General features: G+C 49.6%; 3 protein-coding genes across 5 annotated transcripts; 2 read left to right on the plus strand and 1 right to left on the minus strand.

The window, feature by feature from the left end:
- Window positions 1-2,258: 2,258 nt before the first annotated feature.
- Window positions 2,259-9,014, plus strand: LOC147169042 (sodium/calcium exchanger 1-like). The gene is made up of 11 exons (XM_086082395.1): window positions 2,259-2,328; window positions 4,280-6,058; window positions 6,204-6,310; window positions 7,407-7,427; window positions 7,512-7,529; window positions 7,613-7,627; window positions 7,764-7,835; window positions 7,898-8,013; window positions 8,133-8,232; window positions 8,300-8,563; window positions 8,638-9,014. The coding sequence occupies exons 2-11, from the start codon at window positions 4,308-4,310 to the stop codon at window positions 9,012-9,014; spliced, it is 2,841 nt and encodes a 946-aa protein (XP_085938521.1). The 5' UTR covers window positions 2,259-2,328; window positions 4,280-4,307.
- Window positions 9,015-10,592: 1,578 nt separating this feature from the next.
- On the plus strand, window positions 10,593-16,512 carry psen2 (presenilin 2). 3 transcript variants are annotated; one of them, XM_086081933.1, is made up of 11 exons: window positions 10,593-10,695; window positions 12,044-12,192; window positions 12,850-13,007; window positions 13,088-13,229; window positions 13,303-13,370; window positions 14,186-14,406; window positions 14,489-14,587; window positions 14,707-14,763; window positions 14,827-14,892; window positions 14,970-15,085; window positions 16,271-16,512. In XM_086081933.1, exons 2-11 carry the CDS (start codon window positions 12,064-12,066, stop codon window positions 16,424-16,426), a joined length of 1,212 nt encoding a protein of 403 aa, XP_085938059.1. In that variant the 5' UTR covers window positions 10,593-10,695; window positions 12,044-12,063; the 3' UTR covers window positions 16,427-16,512. The 3 variants fall into 3 exon arrangements, with proteins under 3 accessions (XP_085938059.1, XP_085938061.1, XP_085938060.1); XM_086081935.1 differs by having other exon boundaries at window positions 10,663-10,802; XM_086081934.1 differs by lacking the exon at window positions 10,593-10,695 and adding an exon at window positions 11,241-11,388.
- dpy30 (dpy-30 histone methyltransferase complex regulatory subunit) lies at window positions 16,508-18,503 on the minus strand. The gene is made up of 5 exons (XM_086081936.1): window positions 18,378-18,503; window positions 17,988-18,025; window positions 17,274-17,321; window positions 17,066-17,193; window positions 16,508-16,621 (listed from the first exon to the last, which is right to left on the minus strand). Exons 1-5 carry the CDS (start codon window positions 18,385-18,387, stop codon window positions 16,549-16,551), a joined length of 297 nt encoding a protein of 98 aa, XP_085938062.1. The 5' UTR covers window positions 18,388-18,503; the 3' UTR covers window positions 16,508-16,548.
- Between the last annotated feature and the right edge of the window lie 1,439 nt (window positions 18,504-19,942).

The raw sequence follows: 19,942 nt of genomic DNA on the forward strand, positions 1-19,942 counted from the left end.
CTCTTTGCGTGTTCAATTAACTGAATGGTGAGATCCTGGTGAAGAAGTCCCTTTGCAAAGGTAATTAGTCAGAAGCTTCTGATCACACAATTGAAGTCACCCAAGCAGTGGTCTGTTCAAAAGTGGGCTCCTCCTTCAGCCCACAGTACATTTATTTGCAACTCAGTGAATACAAGAAAATCCCTCTCTCCTCCCTCAGCAAGTTCCCATAGGTACAAATCAGATTAGAGAAAAACAATAATGCATCAGCCTGTCCCTCCCCTCTTCCGACTGAGACCGCTACTAGACTACACTCCCTTCTAGATAACAGTAAAAAGAACTTGTTGCCCTTTTCTTCTCAGGCGAAAGAGACAGATAAGAATACAATAGACAATTCTATTCATTGAGCTACACAGCTATAACTAAATCCAAAACGGCTAAAATATCAATTGAAACTGAAAAACAATGTTACTAATTCAACATTAGCCACAAGTGAGCTCAACGAAGACGCTCCCATTGGACAGGCAGCGCGGAATGGGTTACGCTTCCTGTCTGTGCCGCGTCGGGAGCTCACTGGCCCCGATGCTCATTCTCCTGGAGGACGCTTGGCTATTCCTGCCGCCGCTCATCTTTTCCGCCACGGGAATACTCAGCGGCGCGCTCGTCTTCCTGCTGCCCGAGACGCTCAACGTGTGCCTGCCGGACAACATTCTGGACGTTGAGGACGGAAGGTAGGCCGCGAATAGGAACAAATATCAACAATGTGCCCCACTGACAGCAACGCACATTTCAGGAAGTCCTTTTTTTGGTCTTCAGACACAGAAAGCGGGAGCCCGGCGACCACTCTCGTCGTCTGGAGCGCCGCGATGCAGGATTAGCGCGTTGGCATCCCGAGAGCGACCCAAGCGGCGGCGGATCAACCCCTTGGATCGGCTGACGCTCGTGAACGGCTTATTCCAATTCTGTCGGAAATAACTTTTGTCTGTCATTTTTCTAGCCGCAGTTTGGTGGCTTTTTTTTTCAGTGTTTTTTGATCTTTGTCGATTCGACATCCTCCCTTTTGGAGCACCTTCAGTTGCACATTCATAACATTTCATTTGTTTTTGCCCTCGGAACGAGGAGTTTTTTTCTTTCATAAATATCTGCCTTGGCGGCCAACGAGTCGTAAATCCGCCGGCGCTTGTCAGATGTTTGGTGCGCATCATGAGGGTCGTGTGCATTTTTATGGTTGGCTCCTTTGGCGCGCTTTCACCATTTTGCTCTTCCGTGTAGAAACGGACTTGCCGCTTTCACGAAATGTTATTATTCGCTGCGTGAAGAAGCGGCCTTCGTACAAGAAGACGACGTAGTTCACGCTTGTATTTTCAAGACTATTTCCAACTTCAGAGTTTCTCACCAAACGGGTGAAGCTGTTTAATTTTGCACCTCATTTGAAGCATGACAAAAACTGCGGCAGTTCCCCGTTTTACGTTGCACTTTTGCTCATTTATTACAAATGAATCCTCAATCAGAATGCGATTTTTTTTTTTTGCGGATATTTTCGACTGCAAAACTTTGTCTCAGGCATAAACTTAAGGTCTTTCTTTCAAGTGATACGTCATTGGTTGAATACAAATTTGGAGTATCGAGGGTAGCGGTGGTATCGGCGAGTACTCAAGAGGTGAATATTTGTACTGGTTAGAAAATGGTGTCTTGTAACATCCCTCACGGAAATAATGGGAAGACTTTTCATCAGGAAAAGCTCCCGTTGAGCTCTCTGAGCTTGGTGAAGGTCAGCGAAGGTCAGCGAAGGTCATGTGGCTCTTTGGCGTTAGCTGCTATTCCGGACCTGGCAAACTTGCTAGCTTGTATTTTACCTTGTTTGGTGGCCCTTCACCACCAGCACACTGATAAGGCCCCCACTCGGCAGCCATCTTTAGAACGTTATCTGCTCGCTTAAGAGCGCTTATCATACCCCCCGTTCCCATCCCATCCCCGTCCCCGTCCTCGTCCCCGTCCCCTCCCGCGACGGCGCTAACACGTCTACCTTCTGTTTATGAAGGTTATTAGCGCCACTATTCTTTTGACATCTGGTTTTGTTTTCAAGCCTTCCCTTCACAGTGGAGACCGTTTTGATTGCCGTTCTGTTTAATGTACGTGACAAACACGGGTGGGGGTGGGGGGGGGGTCTCTCTTGGCTCCGCCCAATGACATGAGCAACGCGTCGGGCCGTAAGCTGCTTCAGTCTTGGTCATCTTCTCGTCCCCTTCGCATCTTCTCTTCGTCTTGATCGACTGGCCTCGGGATTTGGGGAAAGGAGCATCCAGAATTCTTCAAGGTTTTCATCCAAAATCCTGAAAGGTTTGGAAGGTAAGTTTGCCCAAAGACAAAAATCGACATTGAAGCAAAACACGTCGGTGTTGCTTCAATTTCTGTTCTATTTGAAATGTGCTCATCTTCTTTATCATCTGTCCGGCCGGTCGTGCTCATAAATTGACCGAGTCTCGGGTGGGACCTTGCGACCCCCAATGCGGCTCTCTGATCCTTCTGCCGTGGCTCGCCGGGACCTTGGGAAAGTTTCATTTCAAAGACTTTGTCTTGGAGTTCGTCAGTTCGTTTTTAAAATGGAATTTTTCGTTTGACACGCAGACAGGTCGCTGGCCATTCTTTCTCCGTCAGCGGCCCAAGCGGACTGTGCGCTTTTCCCATCCATACGTTCGCTCTGGCTATCGGCACGCCACCGAGAGTCCACGTGATGGAATGATGACGACGCGGGCGCCGTTTTTGGTTGGCTGCAGACGGACTGTTTAAGTTGGCCTTTGGTTTCATGAACAGCGACCACGTGAACTCAAATGATTTGATTGGAAAATACCAGGCTTCTTTTTTCCGAGTTCACAATGTTTAGCTTACAAACACAAATAAAAACTGCGCTTAGTTTGTAGCCGCTCATTGATTTTATTCATGGAAAATACAAGTAAAAAATTTTTTTTAAAACACACACAACAAAACAAAACATATGTGGTGTTTTTGTCACTTTGGATCCCAAAAGGTTTTTGTGGCTCCCAGTGAATTTATTGTAATTTTTTTCTGTGTGAGACGGTCCAAATGTCTCTTTGGTTGCCGAAGCCGTCCGTGCCCGAGAGGTGCGCCAATTGATGAGCGCCACCGGATGGCAAGATAAACATTCATGGCCATAAAATCCAAAAGGCGCCGGCAATTACTTTCATATTTTCCGATCATCCATAGCTGTTTTTTTGTCATTAAAGGAATATTTGACTCATGGAGCCATTTTCAACAGTATGAAGATATTTGTTCTGTAGTTAAAGTGCGAGCTTCATTATTTGTCATGTACAGTTAATATCTTTAAATATAAATGTTCCCACTTGCTTTCGACGGAAGATGACATCACCTGTGCTGAGGAAATACGTAACGACCAATCATGGCTCCGTTTGCTGACCAAAGCCAGAAAACAGGTGAGCTGCGATTGGTCGTTACCTATTTCCTCACTATGGGTGATGTCATCTTTCGTCGACAGCAAAATGTGATTTTAAAGTGTACGTGAAAAATAATGAAGTTATTCAATTCATTCCGGACAAAATATGAACTTTTTGCTGCTCAATGCGTCAAGTGTGCCTTTAAGCGATGTTTCATTGAATTGACGTACGGTTTGTCAACTTCTGAGACGAAAGGCATCGACTCGCTTTTGAGGAGAATGTGATCAATGTTTATTTCTGAAGGAAAGCATCTTGTTAGTAAGCATAGCGTTAAATTTCACGACATGTGCTACAGCTAGCAGAGATGGCAAATCCAGGTCCAGAAGGTCAAAACCCTGCCAAAGTCTGACTTTAAAGGCGCTCGTAGTCAACCGGGAGGTAAACCAAGTCATTACGAGAGGCAAACTCCTTTCTTGCCATCTCTGAAAGGTCCAAAAGAACCCATGATCAAACGTTGGTTGTCGTCGACTGGCGACCTGCGAGCCCATCTGGATTTCTTTTAGCGCATCCCCGTCTCGTGAGCGACTCGAAGTGCACTGGACGGTTTTCCTCTCGGTTCCGTTTGGTCTGACGGCCGCTGCCGGTTTTCCACCTCTCGGTCAAACTCTATTGGCTGACGCAGATAATTGTGAGCTGTTGACGCCACTTCCTGTCTGAGTCTGAGGACCGTCCGACACGGCGCCCCCGCTTACATTCGTTTTTTCTGCTTTTTGTTTTTTGTCTGAAGCGTCGCGGATGTTTCGGTAGTCCCGAGTGTGTCGTCGGAGTCTGGTGAAGATTGTTGCAAAAGTGCATTGGCGACCCCCACGTGTCTTTGCATCTGGCAGGCAAGCGGAGGAGCGCTCACATCTGGCAATGCATCAGGGCGGGAGATCGTCATGGTCCCTGGTTTTGTTGGTCCAGGTCTTGGCCAAAGTGGGGTCAGCGGGCGGCTCTGGCGCCGCCGCCTGGAACGACACGCTGCGCAACGGCAGCAAATGCAGCGGCGGCAACCGGTGCAAGGACGGCGTCATCTTGCCGCCCTGGCGGCCGGAGGACCCGGGACTCCCGGACCGCATAGCCAGGGCGGCCATTTATTTTATGGGCTTAGCGTACATGTTCCTGGGCGTGTCCATCATCGCCGACCGCTTCATGGCCTCCATCGAGGTCATCACGTCTCAGGAGCGGCAGATCACCGTCAAAAGAGCCAACGGGGAAAAGTTCCGCACCACCGTGCGCGTCTGGAACGAGACCGTGTCCAACCTGACTCTCATGGCGCTGGGTTCGTCCGCTCCGGAAATCCTGCTCTCCGTCGTGGAGATTTGCGGCCACAACTTTGACGCCGGCGAACTGGGGCCCAACACCATTGTGGGAAGCGCCGCCTTCAACATGTTCGTCATCATCGGCCTTTGCGTTTACGTCATCCCCGACGGCGAGACCCGCCGGGTCAAGCACCTCCGGGTGTTCTTCGTCACGGCCGCCTGGAGCGTCTTCGCCTACACGTGGCTCTACCTCATCCTGGCCTACTTCTCCCCGGGCGTGGTGGAGATTTGGGAGGGGCTCGTGACGCTCGCCTTCTTTCCGGTTTGCGTCAGCTTCGCATACGTGGCCGACCGCCGCCTCCTGTTCTACAAGTACGTGTACAAGCGCTACCGAGCCGGCAAGCGCAGAGGGGTGATCGTCGAGACGGAGGGCGAGCCGGAACGTCCCTCCAAAGCCGGCGTCCAGATGCCGTCTCGCGGCCGGGACCCGTTTGATGCCCGGCACCCGTTTGATGCCCGGCTGGGCTTTGAGGTGCCGGTGGAAGACGGCCAAGCGGGCTCGCTGACGCCTTTGACGCTGAAGCATTCCGTTGAGGAGACGGAGCAGCGAATGGAGCTAGCCACCTGCCGCGCAGTCACGCAGCAGGAGAAGAGTCGCACCTTCGACCGCTGCCGCGCATCGCAGACAGCAGCGGGGACCGGCAACATCCCCAAGCGAGAGTCGGCCGCCGACCCCAACCAGGAAGTCCCTCAGTGCCACTTGATGATGTCAGGAAGCGAGCAGTCCGCCAAGGTCTTCTTCCACCCGGCGAGCTACCAGTGCCTGGAGAACTGCGGCAGCGTTGCGCTCAATGTGCGTCGAGCCGGAGACCCGAGCTCAACTGTCGCTGTGGACTTTCAGACGCAAGACGGCACCGCCAAAGCCGGTTCGGATTTCCGCTCCGCCGAGGGAACTTTGGTGTTCCGAGCCGGTGAGACGCAGAAGGAGATCCGCATCCACATTGTGGACGACGACATCTTTGAGGAAGAGGAGCACTTCCTGGTCCACTTAAGTGGCGTGAGGGTGGTGTCCGCCGGCAGCGGCGGGGAGGGGGCGGACGGGGACGGCCGTCCGGGTCTGGCTTTGCCTTGCACGGCCACGGTCACCATCTTTGACGATGACCACGCGGGCGTCTTCACCTTTGAGGAAGCCGCAGTGACGGTGAGCGAGAGCATCGGCGTGATGGAGGTCAGGGTGGTCCGGACCTCTGGGGCTCGCGGAGCAGTGGCCGTGCCGTACAGGACCATCGAGGGGACCGCCAAAGGGGGCGGCGAAGACTTTGAGGACACCTACGGCGTCCTGGAGTTTGACAACGATGAGATCTGGTGAGTACAAATTGCCTGCCAAGTTACCGCGAGTTAGCGGCTGCTAGTGCGTCCCCAGTAAGCCCGAATGGGCCAAACTAGTAAAGTACCTAAACACGACAGTGGCGGCGTCATCATCGCCGTGGCCTCGTTGTTTGTGTTTCAGCAAAACGCTTCGTATCAACATCATCGACGACGAAGAGTACGAGAAGAACAAAAGGTTTTGGGTGGAGATGGACGAGCCGCGAATGCTGGAGATGAGTCTCGGGAAAGGTGGGGGCCGGATTTTCTCCACTCTAACCCCGCCCCTTGTCCACTAACCTCACAGCTCTCATCCCAAGCAGGCAAATGTTGGGCCTACAAACACCCGACTCGCGCGTCAACGTTCTACTGATAGTCGGGGTGGGGGTGTCAAAGTCGGGGGTCCGAGTCGATCGGAAAGTCTCGGCTGATCAAGTCTGCTCGGCTGAGGGGCCAAAAACGCCTTCCGAGTTGCCATCCATTGGAAAGACGAGACCCGCCCGAAAGAATGACAAAATCCACCCGCGTGTCGGTCGCTTGGGCCCTGGCGGAGGTTTTTGTCAAGGGATTTCTTCTTTCAATTTGGTCCGTCCGTCCCCTCCGCCCTTCAACCAGTTGGAATCCTCTGGATCGGCTCCTCGAGGCAGGATGCAGAAGGCAAACGCTCGCTTTCAGCACATCTGGCGCAGGTTGAAGTTGCGTTTTGGGAGGAGCTCAGAGGGAGGACATCGTCACAATTGATAACAGCAGCGTCGATAGGCAGCATTCAGGGACGTTTTCGAGACCTTTGGACAATCTCAATAACATTTGAGCGTCTCATTTTGTCACCCTGCTAAACGAAGGTCATTCTTTTCAGAAAACTGGAGCAGATACGGATGATTGACGTCGTCTTCATTTCAGGGGTAGACTGGAATGATCGGTTTAGCGAAGGCTGAATCCGATTTCAGTGGCATCCTCTCGATGTTTAAGGTCAAAGAAAAATAAAGTCAAAATGTGACTTTATTCGAAGAGGGTGCCGATACTTAATACTCGTTTCACTTGGGAGACTTCCTCAATTGAGTCGCTGAGTGTTTTTTTATGGAACACTTCTGTCGATTTCCGAGTATTTAGCGTCGGGGGACGGGATGTCCCGGAGGAAGCCTACATGGGGCCCCAGAATTGCCGATACCGATATCGATCAATAAGTCAGACCAGTGTGCAAAGTTTTGAAGATGATTAATTCTCAAATATTTTGAAAAAAAAGCCCACCCAAATGTTTAGTCCTTTGCCTCTTTTGTCTTTTGCTTGGTTTGTGTCTGACAAACGTTGACGTCTGTTTTCCTTCCCGTTTTGTGGACGACGTCCTCAGCTGCTCTGCTTCAAGAAGTCGGTAAGACGCCTCTCGCGCTGCATTCATTATTTGGCAGTTTCTCTTTTTATCAAAGCTCTCAGAGAAATGTTGTTTTGTTTTCAGGCGGATTCTGGCAAACAGGTCGGTAAAAACCGTAAAAGAAAGGAAAGTATAGGAAGGAGTTGAAGTCACCCAACGAGTAATGGCAACTTTTGTTTTGACAGACAAACGATTGTCCGGTAAGAGTGACTCGTTGGATCTCCCGGATCTCCCGGATCTCCCGGATCTCCCGGATCCCGGAGCCACCTCCTGGTCTGGTGCACCACGGGTCCTCCTCGCTTAAGCCCTTTTCATTTCCTTCTCGCCACCTGACAGGCAAAGACCCGCTTTACAGAAAGCTCCAACAACAAGAAAACCGGAACCCGTCTTCCGTCGTTACCATCTCAGGTACAGTTTGTCCGCCACTCGGACCGTTCGGGAGCCCATCGGTGCCCGTGTGTGTCTCTCAGAGGAAGACCAGGACCTGCGGACAAAAGAGGAGCGGCGCGTGGCTCGGTCAGGCCGACCGACGTTGGGCGAACACGCCAAACTGGAAGTTGTCGTTGAGGAGTCGTATGAGTTTAAGGTTGTCTCCCGCGCACAAAATCTTTTGACGTGTAACGTCCGAACGCAAAACGACTCTTGTCCAGCTGGCGTTCACAAGACAATTGACGCCATGGCGGCATCTTTGTGTGCGTGTGTCAGAGCGCGGTGGACGAGGTCCTGAAGAAGACCAGGCTGACTGTGCTGGTGGGAACGACGTCGTGGAGGGAACAATTTGCCGAGGCCATCGCGATCGGCGCAGGTAAACTTCGGGATGAAGCGGTCTGGAGAGGTCCGGTCTGAAAGTCGACCGCGTCTGTCGTGTGTAGGCGACGACGATGGCGACGGCAAGAAGCCGCCGTCCGCTCTGGACTACGTCCTGCATTTCTTGACCGTCTTCTGGAAGCTTCTGTTTGCGTTGGTCCCGCCCACCGACTACTGGAACGGCTGGGCGTGCTTCGCCGTCTCCATCGCCGTCATCGGCATGCTGACGGCGATCATCGGTGACCTGGCGTCGCACTTCGGCTGCACGGTGGGTCTGAAGGACTCGGTCACGGCCGTGGTCTTTGTGGCGTTGGGCACGTCGGTGCCAGGTAGGTCGCCGCCCCGCCCGCGTGTGATCCGCCGCCGTCCGCGGTGCCTTCACCCGATCCCGCGTTGCCCTCAGATACCTTCGCCAGCAAGATGGCGGCCAGCCAAGACCAGTACGCCGATGCCTCCATCGGCAACGTGACGGGAAGCAACGCCGTCAATGTGTTCCTGGGCATCGGCGTGGCCTGGTCCATCGCCGCCATTTACCACTACTCTCAGAACCAGCCGTTCCGGGTCGACCCGGGAACGCTGGCGTTCTCCGTCACCCTCTTCACCATCTTCGCCTTCATCTGCATCGCCGTCCTCATGTATCGGCGCCGACCCGAGATCGGCGGCGAGCTGGGCGGGCCGCCGCTGGCTAAGAAGGCCACCGCCGGCTTGTTCTTCAGCCTGTGGTTGGCGTACATCGTCCTGTCCTCGCTGGAGGCCTACTGCTACGTCCCAGGCTTCTGACGGCGCCGCCTTCTCCGTGGCGCCGTCCAGTCCGGACCAGTTGGACTTTTCGGCCCGCATGCGGACGGAAGGACGGGACGCATGGATGCCGGGCGGATGGCGACGGCGTGATTGGTGTGGAATTCGATTATTTTTCCCCAAAGGACTTGCTGATGAAAGCAGAACCCTCACAATCACGCAATTCGCGGCCTGAAGTTGTCATGACGACCGACTGCACAAATGTTACGCTTTGATTATTGAAGGCGAGCCTTTCGCAAAGCCTGCATCAATGTTGTCACGTGTCAATTTGCGGTCGAATAATAAAGGATGTGCTCCAGCCCAGCCGTATTTCATGCCTTCGCTCGTGCTCGGACGACAATTCTTGCCCCCGACTGGTGACGCTTGCCGCGAGTGCGCGCGCCAATCCGGGCCAATGAAGTCCGGACCGCCGATTGGTATCAAAATGGGGCCCGCTTGCGTCACGCATGAAGCGTTATCGTAAATGTCTTTGTGTAGCACGTGCGACGGATGGGATTTGTATTTTGAGCAGCTTTTTTTCAGACCCATACCAGTACGAGTACTCCACTCTTGAGTAGTCACCGATACCAATAGCAAGTACCAATGCCACCGAGTACGAAATTCTCCCCTCCAAAATGAACCATGACAGTCAGATGATTTGAAAGCAAAAGCCTTATATTCCCAATATAGCCTTTTTGCTTCAATTTGCATGAAATGAATGGCAGTTCTCTATTCTTCTCATTCCTGACCTGATTGTAAAACGAGAGGCTGATCCCTTAAATTAAGGCTGGTATCGGCATCAATACTAACACCTGATATCGGTACTCGCCCATCCCTGATTTTGAGCGCTTGCCCTTGTTTGAGGTCTATTGTTGTGCTGCATGCAGCACCAAAAACTGCCAACAATGAACTAAATAAAAAGTAACATTTATTGAATAGTGTTTCTTAATTCTATTTCTAAATGTATTTTTGTATTCATTCCCACATTTATTTTCGATTCATTTTTAAATTTTAAACATTTGTATTTTTTGTATTCATTTTTACTTCGATCTATTTATGTATGCTTATTTCCAATTATATCATTTATATATATATATATATATATATATATATATATATATATTTTTTTTTTAACCTTTGTCTTGTGTTAACTTTCTGTTACCATCTCTTATGTTATCGGGTCGGTTTCGACCCGTGTCTTAAATCAGCTGTAAAATTCACTAAAAACAAGTAGATATCATCCAATTTATTTCTCATCTCTTGGTTGGCTTGTTAGGCTTCCTTATCCATGAAAATATTAGTTTTAATGTTTTTGGTGTGGGCTTCTGGGCCTTTTTTGTCAGTATACCCTTCGATTTCAATTTTTAAAAAATGGTAAAATAAACACCAAGAGAATCATATAAATAAATAAAAGGTTGTTGTGTTACCTGACTATTACTGGGGGCTATTAGAACACATCTCTTAAATTAATTTGTTTTATTTATTTATTTATTTAATATACGTTTTAATTTTCAATTGTATTCATTATTTATGGCAGTCAATAACACCAGATTTGTGCTCGTTCCATTCCGCAAGCCGCGCCGACGTGACGTCACGTGGATCACGTGGCTTGCGATCAGCTGACTAACTGCTGACTTCCGGGTTGCGAGCGGCTGACTTCACGGCACTTCGCGCAACAAAACAGGTAAAGTTTGAGCGTCAAACCTTTTCAAAGATGCCCAAAAAAACGTCGCGCTCGGGTCAAGCCCAGGATTCTTCCGGCGTGAGAAGGCACGAGCAATCGTCTTGTTGGTCAGTTCACATCCGACGCCGAAGCGTGACTTTATTTTTCTTCACATTCGGACGTTTTGTTCTCCCCTTTCAAAAGAGAACAGTATTTTTACTTTTGTTTTATGTTTTCATGGAAAACATTCAGATACAAAGAAATGATTTGAAAACGGATTTGCTTCATGTAAGGTTGCATTTTTGCTTTTTGCCCCCAAAACCTAAATTTTGTATTTTGGTAAGAAAAGCCAGCACTGTGTAATTGTGTGCTTTTTTTTTTTTTTATAGTGACAACAAAATGAAATGGAATGTAAATAATGCAACATTTTGTGCATCCTGATTTCAGATTCAATGTGCTGTGCTTGCCTTGGCCACTGGGAGGCAGTACTCTACCATATGTCCAGTTATACAAACACACATGAAAAATACTTCTTCTGCTCTCCTAACTCAGGAAGTTGCTGTACTCTTCGTCCATGTCCGTCCGTCCGCCTTCTCTAGGGATTAAAAAAAAAAAAAAAAAAAAGTATTCTGTGAGTGCTGTTCTAATGTCTGTCGACATGTTGCCCTGTTGCCTATTTGAATATCTTGAAGAGATCCTGGCCGCTCGTCATTTGTGAGTTTAGCACCTGAAAGCTGAAAAATCCACCTCCATATTGATTTATGGCAACATTTTATTCCTGTCGTGTAAGCGGCGTGTCGTCGGTCCGCTAATCATTTGATAGCAGCACTTCTGGCATTTGTGAAAACAAAGGTCGGCCACAATTAAATGTTGGCGTACATGATTGATTGATTGACCTCAAAATAAACGCCTAATGTAAAGTATTTTCATTATTGGTCACGCGCATTTGGACAACTTCTGAGGAAGGCAGAACTACTCACAGTCAACGGAACCCTTTTGTCTTTCAATAGAAAAAGAAAGAGCTCATGGGACGTCGCTGTTCGCTGACGTGTTTCATAAACATGGCAGTGCACGACACACTTTCGGAAATGACCGCCATAAATGCGCACAAAAACTCACTTAGCATGTTTTCACATTCATGACAACAAAAATATCAACTTTTCACTGCTGTGCCAAAAAAGATCACCATTCAAAAAGAAAAAGAAAAGAAGAAGATCAGTCCTCTCGTTTTTTCCAAAATAGGATAGTTCAAATAAGGTTTCGACTCAACGCACCTTCAATACCTGAAGTTGCCCTTTGTCATGTGTTTGCCATTGCTGGCCACCAGGAGGCATCTGGCGGCGACGTCATCAGGCGCTTGTCTTTTCAGGCGGAGTCGGGGGCGTGGCCATGGACGTTTCAGACAGCGAGGACGACGCCTACACGGAGCGGACGGCGCTTGTCCAATCAGAGAATCCTGCCGTGCCGTCCTACCGGCCGGATGAGCCGGATGGGCCGGATGGGCGCTCGCCACAAAGGGTAAAAGTTCACCTGAAAGTTGATACATCAATGCGGGCGAGGGAACCCTGGTCCCGGTTTTGGTCCTTGCCTGCCTCTTTTCAATGTTTGCCTCCTCCAACACGCCTGATTCAATGGTCAGGCTTCTGAAGATTTCAATCAGGCGTGTTGGAGCAGCGAGACATCCAAAACAGGCGGGACGGCTGGCGCTCCAGGACCGCGGGTCACGACCTCTGCTCTAGTACGACTCGCGGCAGGCGGGCGGGCAAACGTGTGCACTGGCTCACAACTGAGTGCTACTAGTACAGCGGTGCTGGTGACATCATCACACTGCAGCAGTTCACATCCGCACCTTGACGAGTAGCACAAGTTGCAAAAATGCAAGCAAATCAAATGCTCAAGAAATGAAATCCAATCAAATGGCAAGCTGAACAAGCCAAATTGAATGGAAGGCTTAGCGGACCCGGGTCCAAGAGCCCGACGCTACGTGTTTTACCGTGTCTCCCTCCTCCGACACGGGTGGTTCAAATGATCAGCGAGCTCTGGAGAAACCATCCTCACCCGTGTTGGAGGAGGGAGACATGGAAAAGACGCAGGGCTGTGCCCCCCCCCCCCCTGCCCGGGCTAGCTAAAGAAGGCAAATGTCTCATTTGTAGCGTCCGCCGCTTGCCCCCACAGGCCGGCGGGGATCCGGCGGCGGCCGACGAGGAGCTGAGCCTCAAGTACGGCGCCAAGCACGTCATCATGCTCTTCGTGCCGGTCACGCTGTGCATGCTGCTGGTGGTCGCCACCATCAAATCGCTCCACTTCTACAGCGACAAGACGGACCAGCAGCTGTGAGTCGCCGCCGCCGCCGCCGCCGCCCGGGTCCTCCACCCCCGCCCGCCACCGTTAACCCCGCCGCTGCGGCCCGCAGGATTTACACGCCCTTCACGGAGAACACGTCATCGGTGGGCCGGCGCCTGCTCAACTCGGTCCTGAACGCGGTGGTGATGATCAGCGTCATCGTGGTCATGACCGTCTTCCTGGTCGTCCTCTACAAGTACCGCTGCTACAAGGTGACGAGGCCCCGCCCCTCCCCACCCGTCGCCATCTTTGCTCGTTTGACGCCGCTCTGCTCTTTGTTGCCAGCTGATCCACGGTTGGCTCATCCTGTCGTCGCTCTTGCTGCTCTTCTGGTTCTCTTTCATGTACCTCAGGTGAGAACGCGAGCGACCGAGCGACCGCGCCCGTTTCCATTTGAGGTTGACGCGTGAAACCATTCGGTCATAGAATTTTCAAAAATCCTGCCCGCCGCGTCCAGCAAATGGCAACAAAAGGAATTGAAACCAAATTGAATCACAACTCAAAGAATCATCATCATCATAATAAAACTTTATTTGTATAGCGCCTTTAAAAACAAGGTGCTTTGACAATCCCCAAAAACAAAAACATACACATAAGGAGCAGGAGAATCCAAACGACAGTACAGGAATACCGCGAGCCAACTGAGACCCGGAGCTGGTATCGTGCAAGAGATATAAAAGCGCTCGTTCCAAAATTAAAATGACCTGCATAAAAAAATACAAGTGAACTCATCACATTTGAATTGCAAACGAGAGCGTTGACGTCAACAATCGCATGTGAAAGAATCACAATTGAATTACAAGCCAGAAAAACAAATTGAATTGCAACGACATCAACCGACATCCAATTGCAACTTCAAGAACCCACATAGAAAAATTCAATCGAATCGCAACTTAAGTGAATCAAACGGCCACTTCAAAGAAATAAAATGGAATCCGATCACAACCAAAAGAATCCACATTTGAATCGAATTGCAACTTGAAGAATGGAAATGATGTCAATTGGATTGAAATGAAATCAATGCATGAATTGCAACCGAAAGGCCGGAAATTGAAAGAACGTTGAAGATGAATTGAATAAAGGAGGCAGGGAAGTTCTTAGGCGCCGCCGCCGATGGTCATGTGACGCCACATGGGCTGATGCACGTCTACTGCCCCCCCCCGAACAGCGAGGTGCTGAAGACGTACAACGTGGCCATGGACTACCCGACGGCGGCCATTGTGATCTGGAACTTTGGCGCGGTGGGGATGGCGTGCATCCACTGGAAGGGTCCGCTGGCGCTGCAGCAGGCGTACCTGATCGTAATCAGCGCGCTGATGGCGCTGGTCTTCGTCAAGTACCTGCCCGAGTGGTCGGCCTGGCTCATCCTGGCCGCCGTCTCCGTCTACGGTGAGCGCCGCAAGCGTCCGACGGCCGCGCGGCGGGAACCGCCCTGGTGACCGGCCTTCTTCCCTCTCTGCGTCCCCGGCAGACTTGGTGGCCGTCCTGAGTCCCAAAGGTCCGCTGAGGGTTCTGGTGGAAACGGCGCAGGAGCGCAACGAGCCCATCTTCCCCGCCCTCATCTACTCGTGTAAGCGGCCGCAAACGCTACGCAAACGCTACGCAAACGAAGGCGTGCTCGCAACTTGTGACATCGCGCGTGTGTCAAATCCCACATTTGTGACGTCGCATCTTGTTGACGTTGTGCAGCCGCCATGGCGTGGACCGTGGGGATGGCGAGCGACGGCGAGCCGGAACGTGCCGCAGGTGAGCGCCCGCCGGCTCACCGCTGCCGGAAACGTTTCTCCTTCACTTTGCCGTGTGTGACAGATGAGGAGGCGGACGACGAGGGGACGGCGACGACGACGACGATGGCGGAAGAGGACGAGGAGGAGCGTGAGTGACACGACGACGGCGTGCGTGCGATGTGCGTGCGATGTGCGTGCGTGACCTGCGTTTGACACGGGTGGCAGGAGGCGTCAAGCTGGGCCTGGGCGACTTCATCTTCTACAGCGTCCTGGTGGGCAAAGCGGCGGCCGGCGGCGGCGACTGGAACACCACCATCGCCTGCTTCGTCGCCATCTTGATCGTAAGACGCCCGCCGTCCGTCCGTCCGTCCGTCTCACCTTGATTCCAACACTTGATGGCCAATCGTGACCATCAAGCCCGTTTAGTGGATTTGTTTACAAAATGAAATCGGTTTTTTGTCATGCACACGAGGACGCGTTCCAAAAAGATCAAAACAATTGCCAGCACACTTCAAGTGCCTTTTTTTTTGGCAACGTCAACCTTTTACTTGCGAGACTCGTCCAAAAATGATGACATGTTGTTTTCTTTCCTCTTTCCATTTTCAAATTGCGATAATGAAAATGAACATTTGTGCCAGCCACTTTTTTTTTTCTGGGGTCTTCTTCCGTGTGGGGGACCAAAACTGCCAAAATAAAAAAATTATGAATGGATATATAAATGACAAAAGGGAAAAATAATAACCGATATAAAAAAATGAAATCCCAAAAATAAACATAAATGGAAATATATACATCCCTAAATAAAAGTAAAATGACAAAAATAAAAAACGAGATTCAAAAAATATAAAATAAATATATAAATAGAATTAAATATCAATCAATCAATAAAAACGCTTTTGTTCTCACCTTCATTTCATGCTGCAGATGATATTCAAATGAGGGGGCGGTCCTAAGCGTGTCTTGGGTTGGGCTCCGCCGTTGCAGACCGCCTTTCAACGGTGGAGTGAGCGGGTCCGGGTCCGGGTCGGCAACTCGTCACTCGACAAGTTGTGGTGACAGTGGACAAGATTGCTGGAGCTCTCCATGCAAGCCGGCAACACGCTTAGGACCGCCCCCTCATTTGAATATCATTTCCAGCATCTGCAGCATGAAATAAATGTGAGAACAGAGCGTTTTTATTTATTGATTGACATTTAATTATAATTATTTTTATATTTAGGTTTTGAATCTTGTTTTTTATTGATGTATATTTATTTATTGTTTTTATTTCCATTTAGATTTATTTTGGGGGATTTAATTATGAAATGATATTATTATTATTAACTATCTGTTTTTATTTTTGCTTTTAGCCATTTATTTCTTTGTCATGTTGGCAGTTTTGCTCCTCCGTCCATCCGTACTGCATGTTGGCACCGACAAGCCAAGCGCCCCCCGCAGGCCAGGAGGCGTACGGATGGAGAGGAACTTTGCAATAGGGGCCGTGTGCGTGACCCGCGTGTGACCCGCGTGCGTGACCCGTGTTTCAGGGTCTGTGCGTGACACTGCTGCTGCTGGCCATCTTCAAGAAAGCGCTGCCGGCGCTGCCCATCTCCATCACCTTCGGCCTCATTTTCTACTTTTCCACCGACTTGCTGGTGCGACCGTTTATGGACGACCTGGCCGCGCACCACTTTTACATCTGAGCCAGCGCACTTTGACCTCCTGAAGATTTTTGGGGGGGTGTTTCCACACGGCCCAATAAAAAAAGCAACCGTTGCTACCAGTTGAAGTGGTGTGAGCTTTTATTGGCAAACAGGAAAAGCGTTCAGTTGCGCTCGTCAAACTGCGACTTGTTCTTGAGGAGGAACGCCGCCAGATACTCGATGGGGTTCAGCGGCCTGCACAACAACAGCAACAGCAACAGGCCACTTCATTAGGAACCGGAAGACTGACATTACCACTTGAAAATGGGCTCTGGCAACAAGCGAGCAAACTATTTATTCCTATCTCAAATCATTTGTCTCCATATATAAATAAATAAATGTGTTTTTCAGCAAACACAAACATTGCGGCAAAGCATCGCAGCGGGACAAAAAGCACTCGGCTGCTTTTCAATTGGAAGTCATCGTCATGACAACCGCCATTCAAATCAGCCGAAGCTCGCTTTTAATTCCGGTTTGACCTTTACAACGCAAAGGAAAAATATTGGCCAACAAACAAAAATAGAATCAGCCTATTGACGGATATTTGAAAGTGGTCAGCCAATCGGTGGCGAGCTTCCGACGCACTGGAGTTGGATTTTGAAGCAAATGTGTTGAGCGTTTTGATGGTTGACCTCTGACCTCTCCTTGGCCAGCACGGCCAGGCCTTGCAGCAGGATGGGCACCACGGTCTGGTCCAGGTAAGCGCGCGTGGGCAGCGCCTGCAGGTCCACCTTCTGCTTACACGTCTTCTCCTGCTCCAGCGTCCTCTGGCGCACGGGAAAAACGAAACAAACGGCACGCTGGAAATCTGACGCCGACGCTGGAGCGAGTGCGCATGCGCGCTTACCTGGATGCTGTCCGTCAGGCCAAACTCTGCGTGGGGGTTTTCGGATGCCTGCAGCACAACAAAAACCACCATCAACATCTTGGCTCGCGAGTCCAAGGGACGTCGGCGGCGGCGCCGATTGCTCGCTTTGCTGGCCGTGATGGCGCTTTTGTTCGGATGGCTTCGTGCGCGTGCACACTTTGAAGCAAATCGCCTTACAAATATTCTAGCCTGCAGCGCTAATCAATCAATTTAAGGCGCCATTTAAGGGACACTCACTAAACACCTTAGTCATTTGCATTTAGAAATTGTTGCATATATTTATGGACAATGCGCACATCCTAAAAACAAAAATTACGATTTATCGTTGCTCATCTTTGTGAAGATTTTGCGTTTGTGTTGGAAAAATGGCGTCCTCATCCCAAGATAGAGAGAAAAAGTTCTTTTCCTGCAATGATGCAGAACTTTTGGCACTGCACTCGACTCACAAAAATAAGTTGAACATTTTCAACTGAAGTTACCGCTTGACTATAAAATGTTTTAGTTAGTGCAACTCATGCCTCGTTTCACTCATCTTCGTCGATGTTTTCAGGTGTCTTACCTCTACAAGTAAAGGTTAAATAGAAAGAAATGTATGTCATGCAATCCTTTGCACTTTGCACATTTACTGCAAGCATGCGAGCAATTTGGGCGATGATGATGATGATGATGATGATGATGAAGAAGAAGACTCACAGGAGGATGTTCCATCGTGTGCTCGGCGTCCGTGTGCTCTGCAGAGAGAATTGAAGTCATTTATCATTCGGACAGCCTGAAAATGTGCTCCCAGACGTCTTTGGTGCTGCTGTCGCTGTTGTGTTTTGTCGCGATAGAAAGAAAGGTGAAAACAAAACAAAAAAGTGGCGCGTGGCCGTCGTGATGAATTTGTGAACGCTCGGTCAGCCGGCTGCTTGGCGCTAGCAAGTTTAGTTAGCTTAGCATCAGGCCCGCCGATTTGCTCGAACGTTCTGAGGTCGCTCGTGATGCGACACTGAAGGGGAACAAAGCAACTTTGAACAAAAGTCTAATTATTGTCATTGTTATTATTCATATTTAAAAGACGAAAATGAACAACAATGAACTCACCGTCCGCCATGTTTGTTTTGGGTAATATTTACAGGATCCGCCGCCGATGAGCTGCCCAAACTACGTCACTTCCGTGTGACACGCTCGTTTCCGGTCCGTTACTTTCACAATGTATCGCTCTCGCACTTGACGTCACTACATTGTTAAGAAAACACAACATCAGACGTATTGTAGAACGACGCGTCTCAGCGGGCTCGACTATTCTTGTCCATACAAATAATGTAGGCATTTTATGTAACGTGATATGATGACATGACGTATCAAAGCGCTTGGGAAAATGGATGGATGGATGGCAAACAGACCGAAAGAGAAACACTTAATGGATTCATCCCGAGAGGGGAACGAGATGACCACAGCAACCATATTAAAGTGCCATCTAGTGGTGAAGTATTAATAAGTAATAATGCATGGATTTTAACAGGCGGCTGCCAGGTTTGCCCGCCATTTTCTTTCTGAAACTTGGCGAACGGAGGACGTAAGAGGATATTGCTGCGTCTACTCTCGTCTCCATATCGTTTGATTGTATTAGTTCGCCACTGGATCGCACTAAACCCTACAGTACACCGGGCTATCTATCCATATCTACAGCATATATAAAAAGTGTACACACCCCTGTTGGAATACCATCTTTGTGTGGTTAAAAAAAAAGGAGACAATCCCATTGCTTTGCAGATGACCCAAAAATGGGGATAAACGATACAAGTGCCTTGACAATCTCTTTAGAAGTTGTTTCGTTTGAAGTTGCTGGAAATAAAATGTACTCTATATGAGCGAGCTTCTTTCGGATCCACTGCTCCTCGTGTAAAGTGAAAAGGAAAGTAGCAATTTGATTGAAAGTTGATTTGTTATATACGTGAGTATTTCCGCGGCACTATTCATGATACAACTCAATTGAACAAAACAAAAAAAAAGCACTGCGAGAGAAAATGGGGGGGGGGTGAGCTAACGTGGTTGCGCAAGTGTGCACACCCTCTACAAAGAGGGGAGAAATCCCATTTCAACTTGTTGAATGAGAGTCAGCAGCACTCAGCTGCTTTTCCTGATCGCTTTCTTGTGCCAAGTCGTCATTGTTGAAGCTCAGACGTCAACAAGTTGACGGCCTCGCGACTCTGGCTGGATTCTCAAGTGTTCGGGTTCGATGAACGGTATGGGATTTTTTAATAGCTTTTAGGTGAACTAATGCATACACACTCACACGCACGCACATGCACATACACACCCACATACAAAAAAAAGCAATGATGATGACATGTCAAATCGGTAAAATTACCGAATGAACTGAGCTCTCCAGAAAAAAAAGAAAGAAAGAAGTTGCCAAGGTATGAACACGCTGCAGTTCTGGTGCGAAAACTGCAGGACGCGACGTCCCTCGGAAAAGCATGAAAAGGGCAGAGAGGCCAAAAGCAACATTGACGCAGCGGCAAGAATTTCTGGCTGCCAATTGCACGTGACAACAGTCTCTTGCATCCTTCTTGGGTTTTGGCTCGGGGCAGAATCAGTCACCTGAAATGTCCCCAATGCCTGCGGGTTCCAGCAGGTGCTCATCACCAAATCAACGAATAACC

Source organism: Leptonotus elevatus, chromosome 8, assembly GCF_054856555.1.
Source record: "Leptonotus elevatus isolate MCC_2025b chromosome 8, RoL_Lele_1.0, whole genome shotgun sequence".
Taxonomy (NCBI): Eukaryota; Metazoa; Chordata; class Actinopteri; order Syngnathiformes; family Syngnathidae; genus Leptonotus; species Leptonotus elevatus.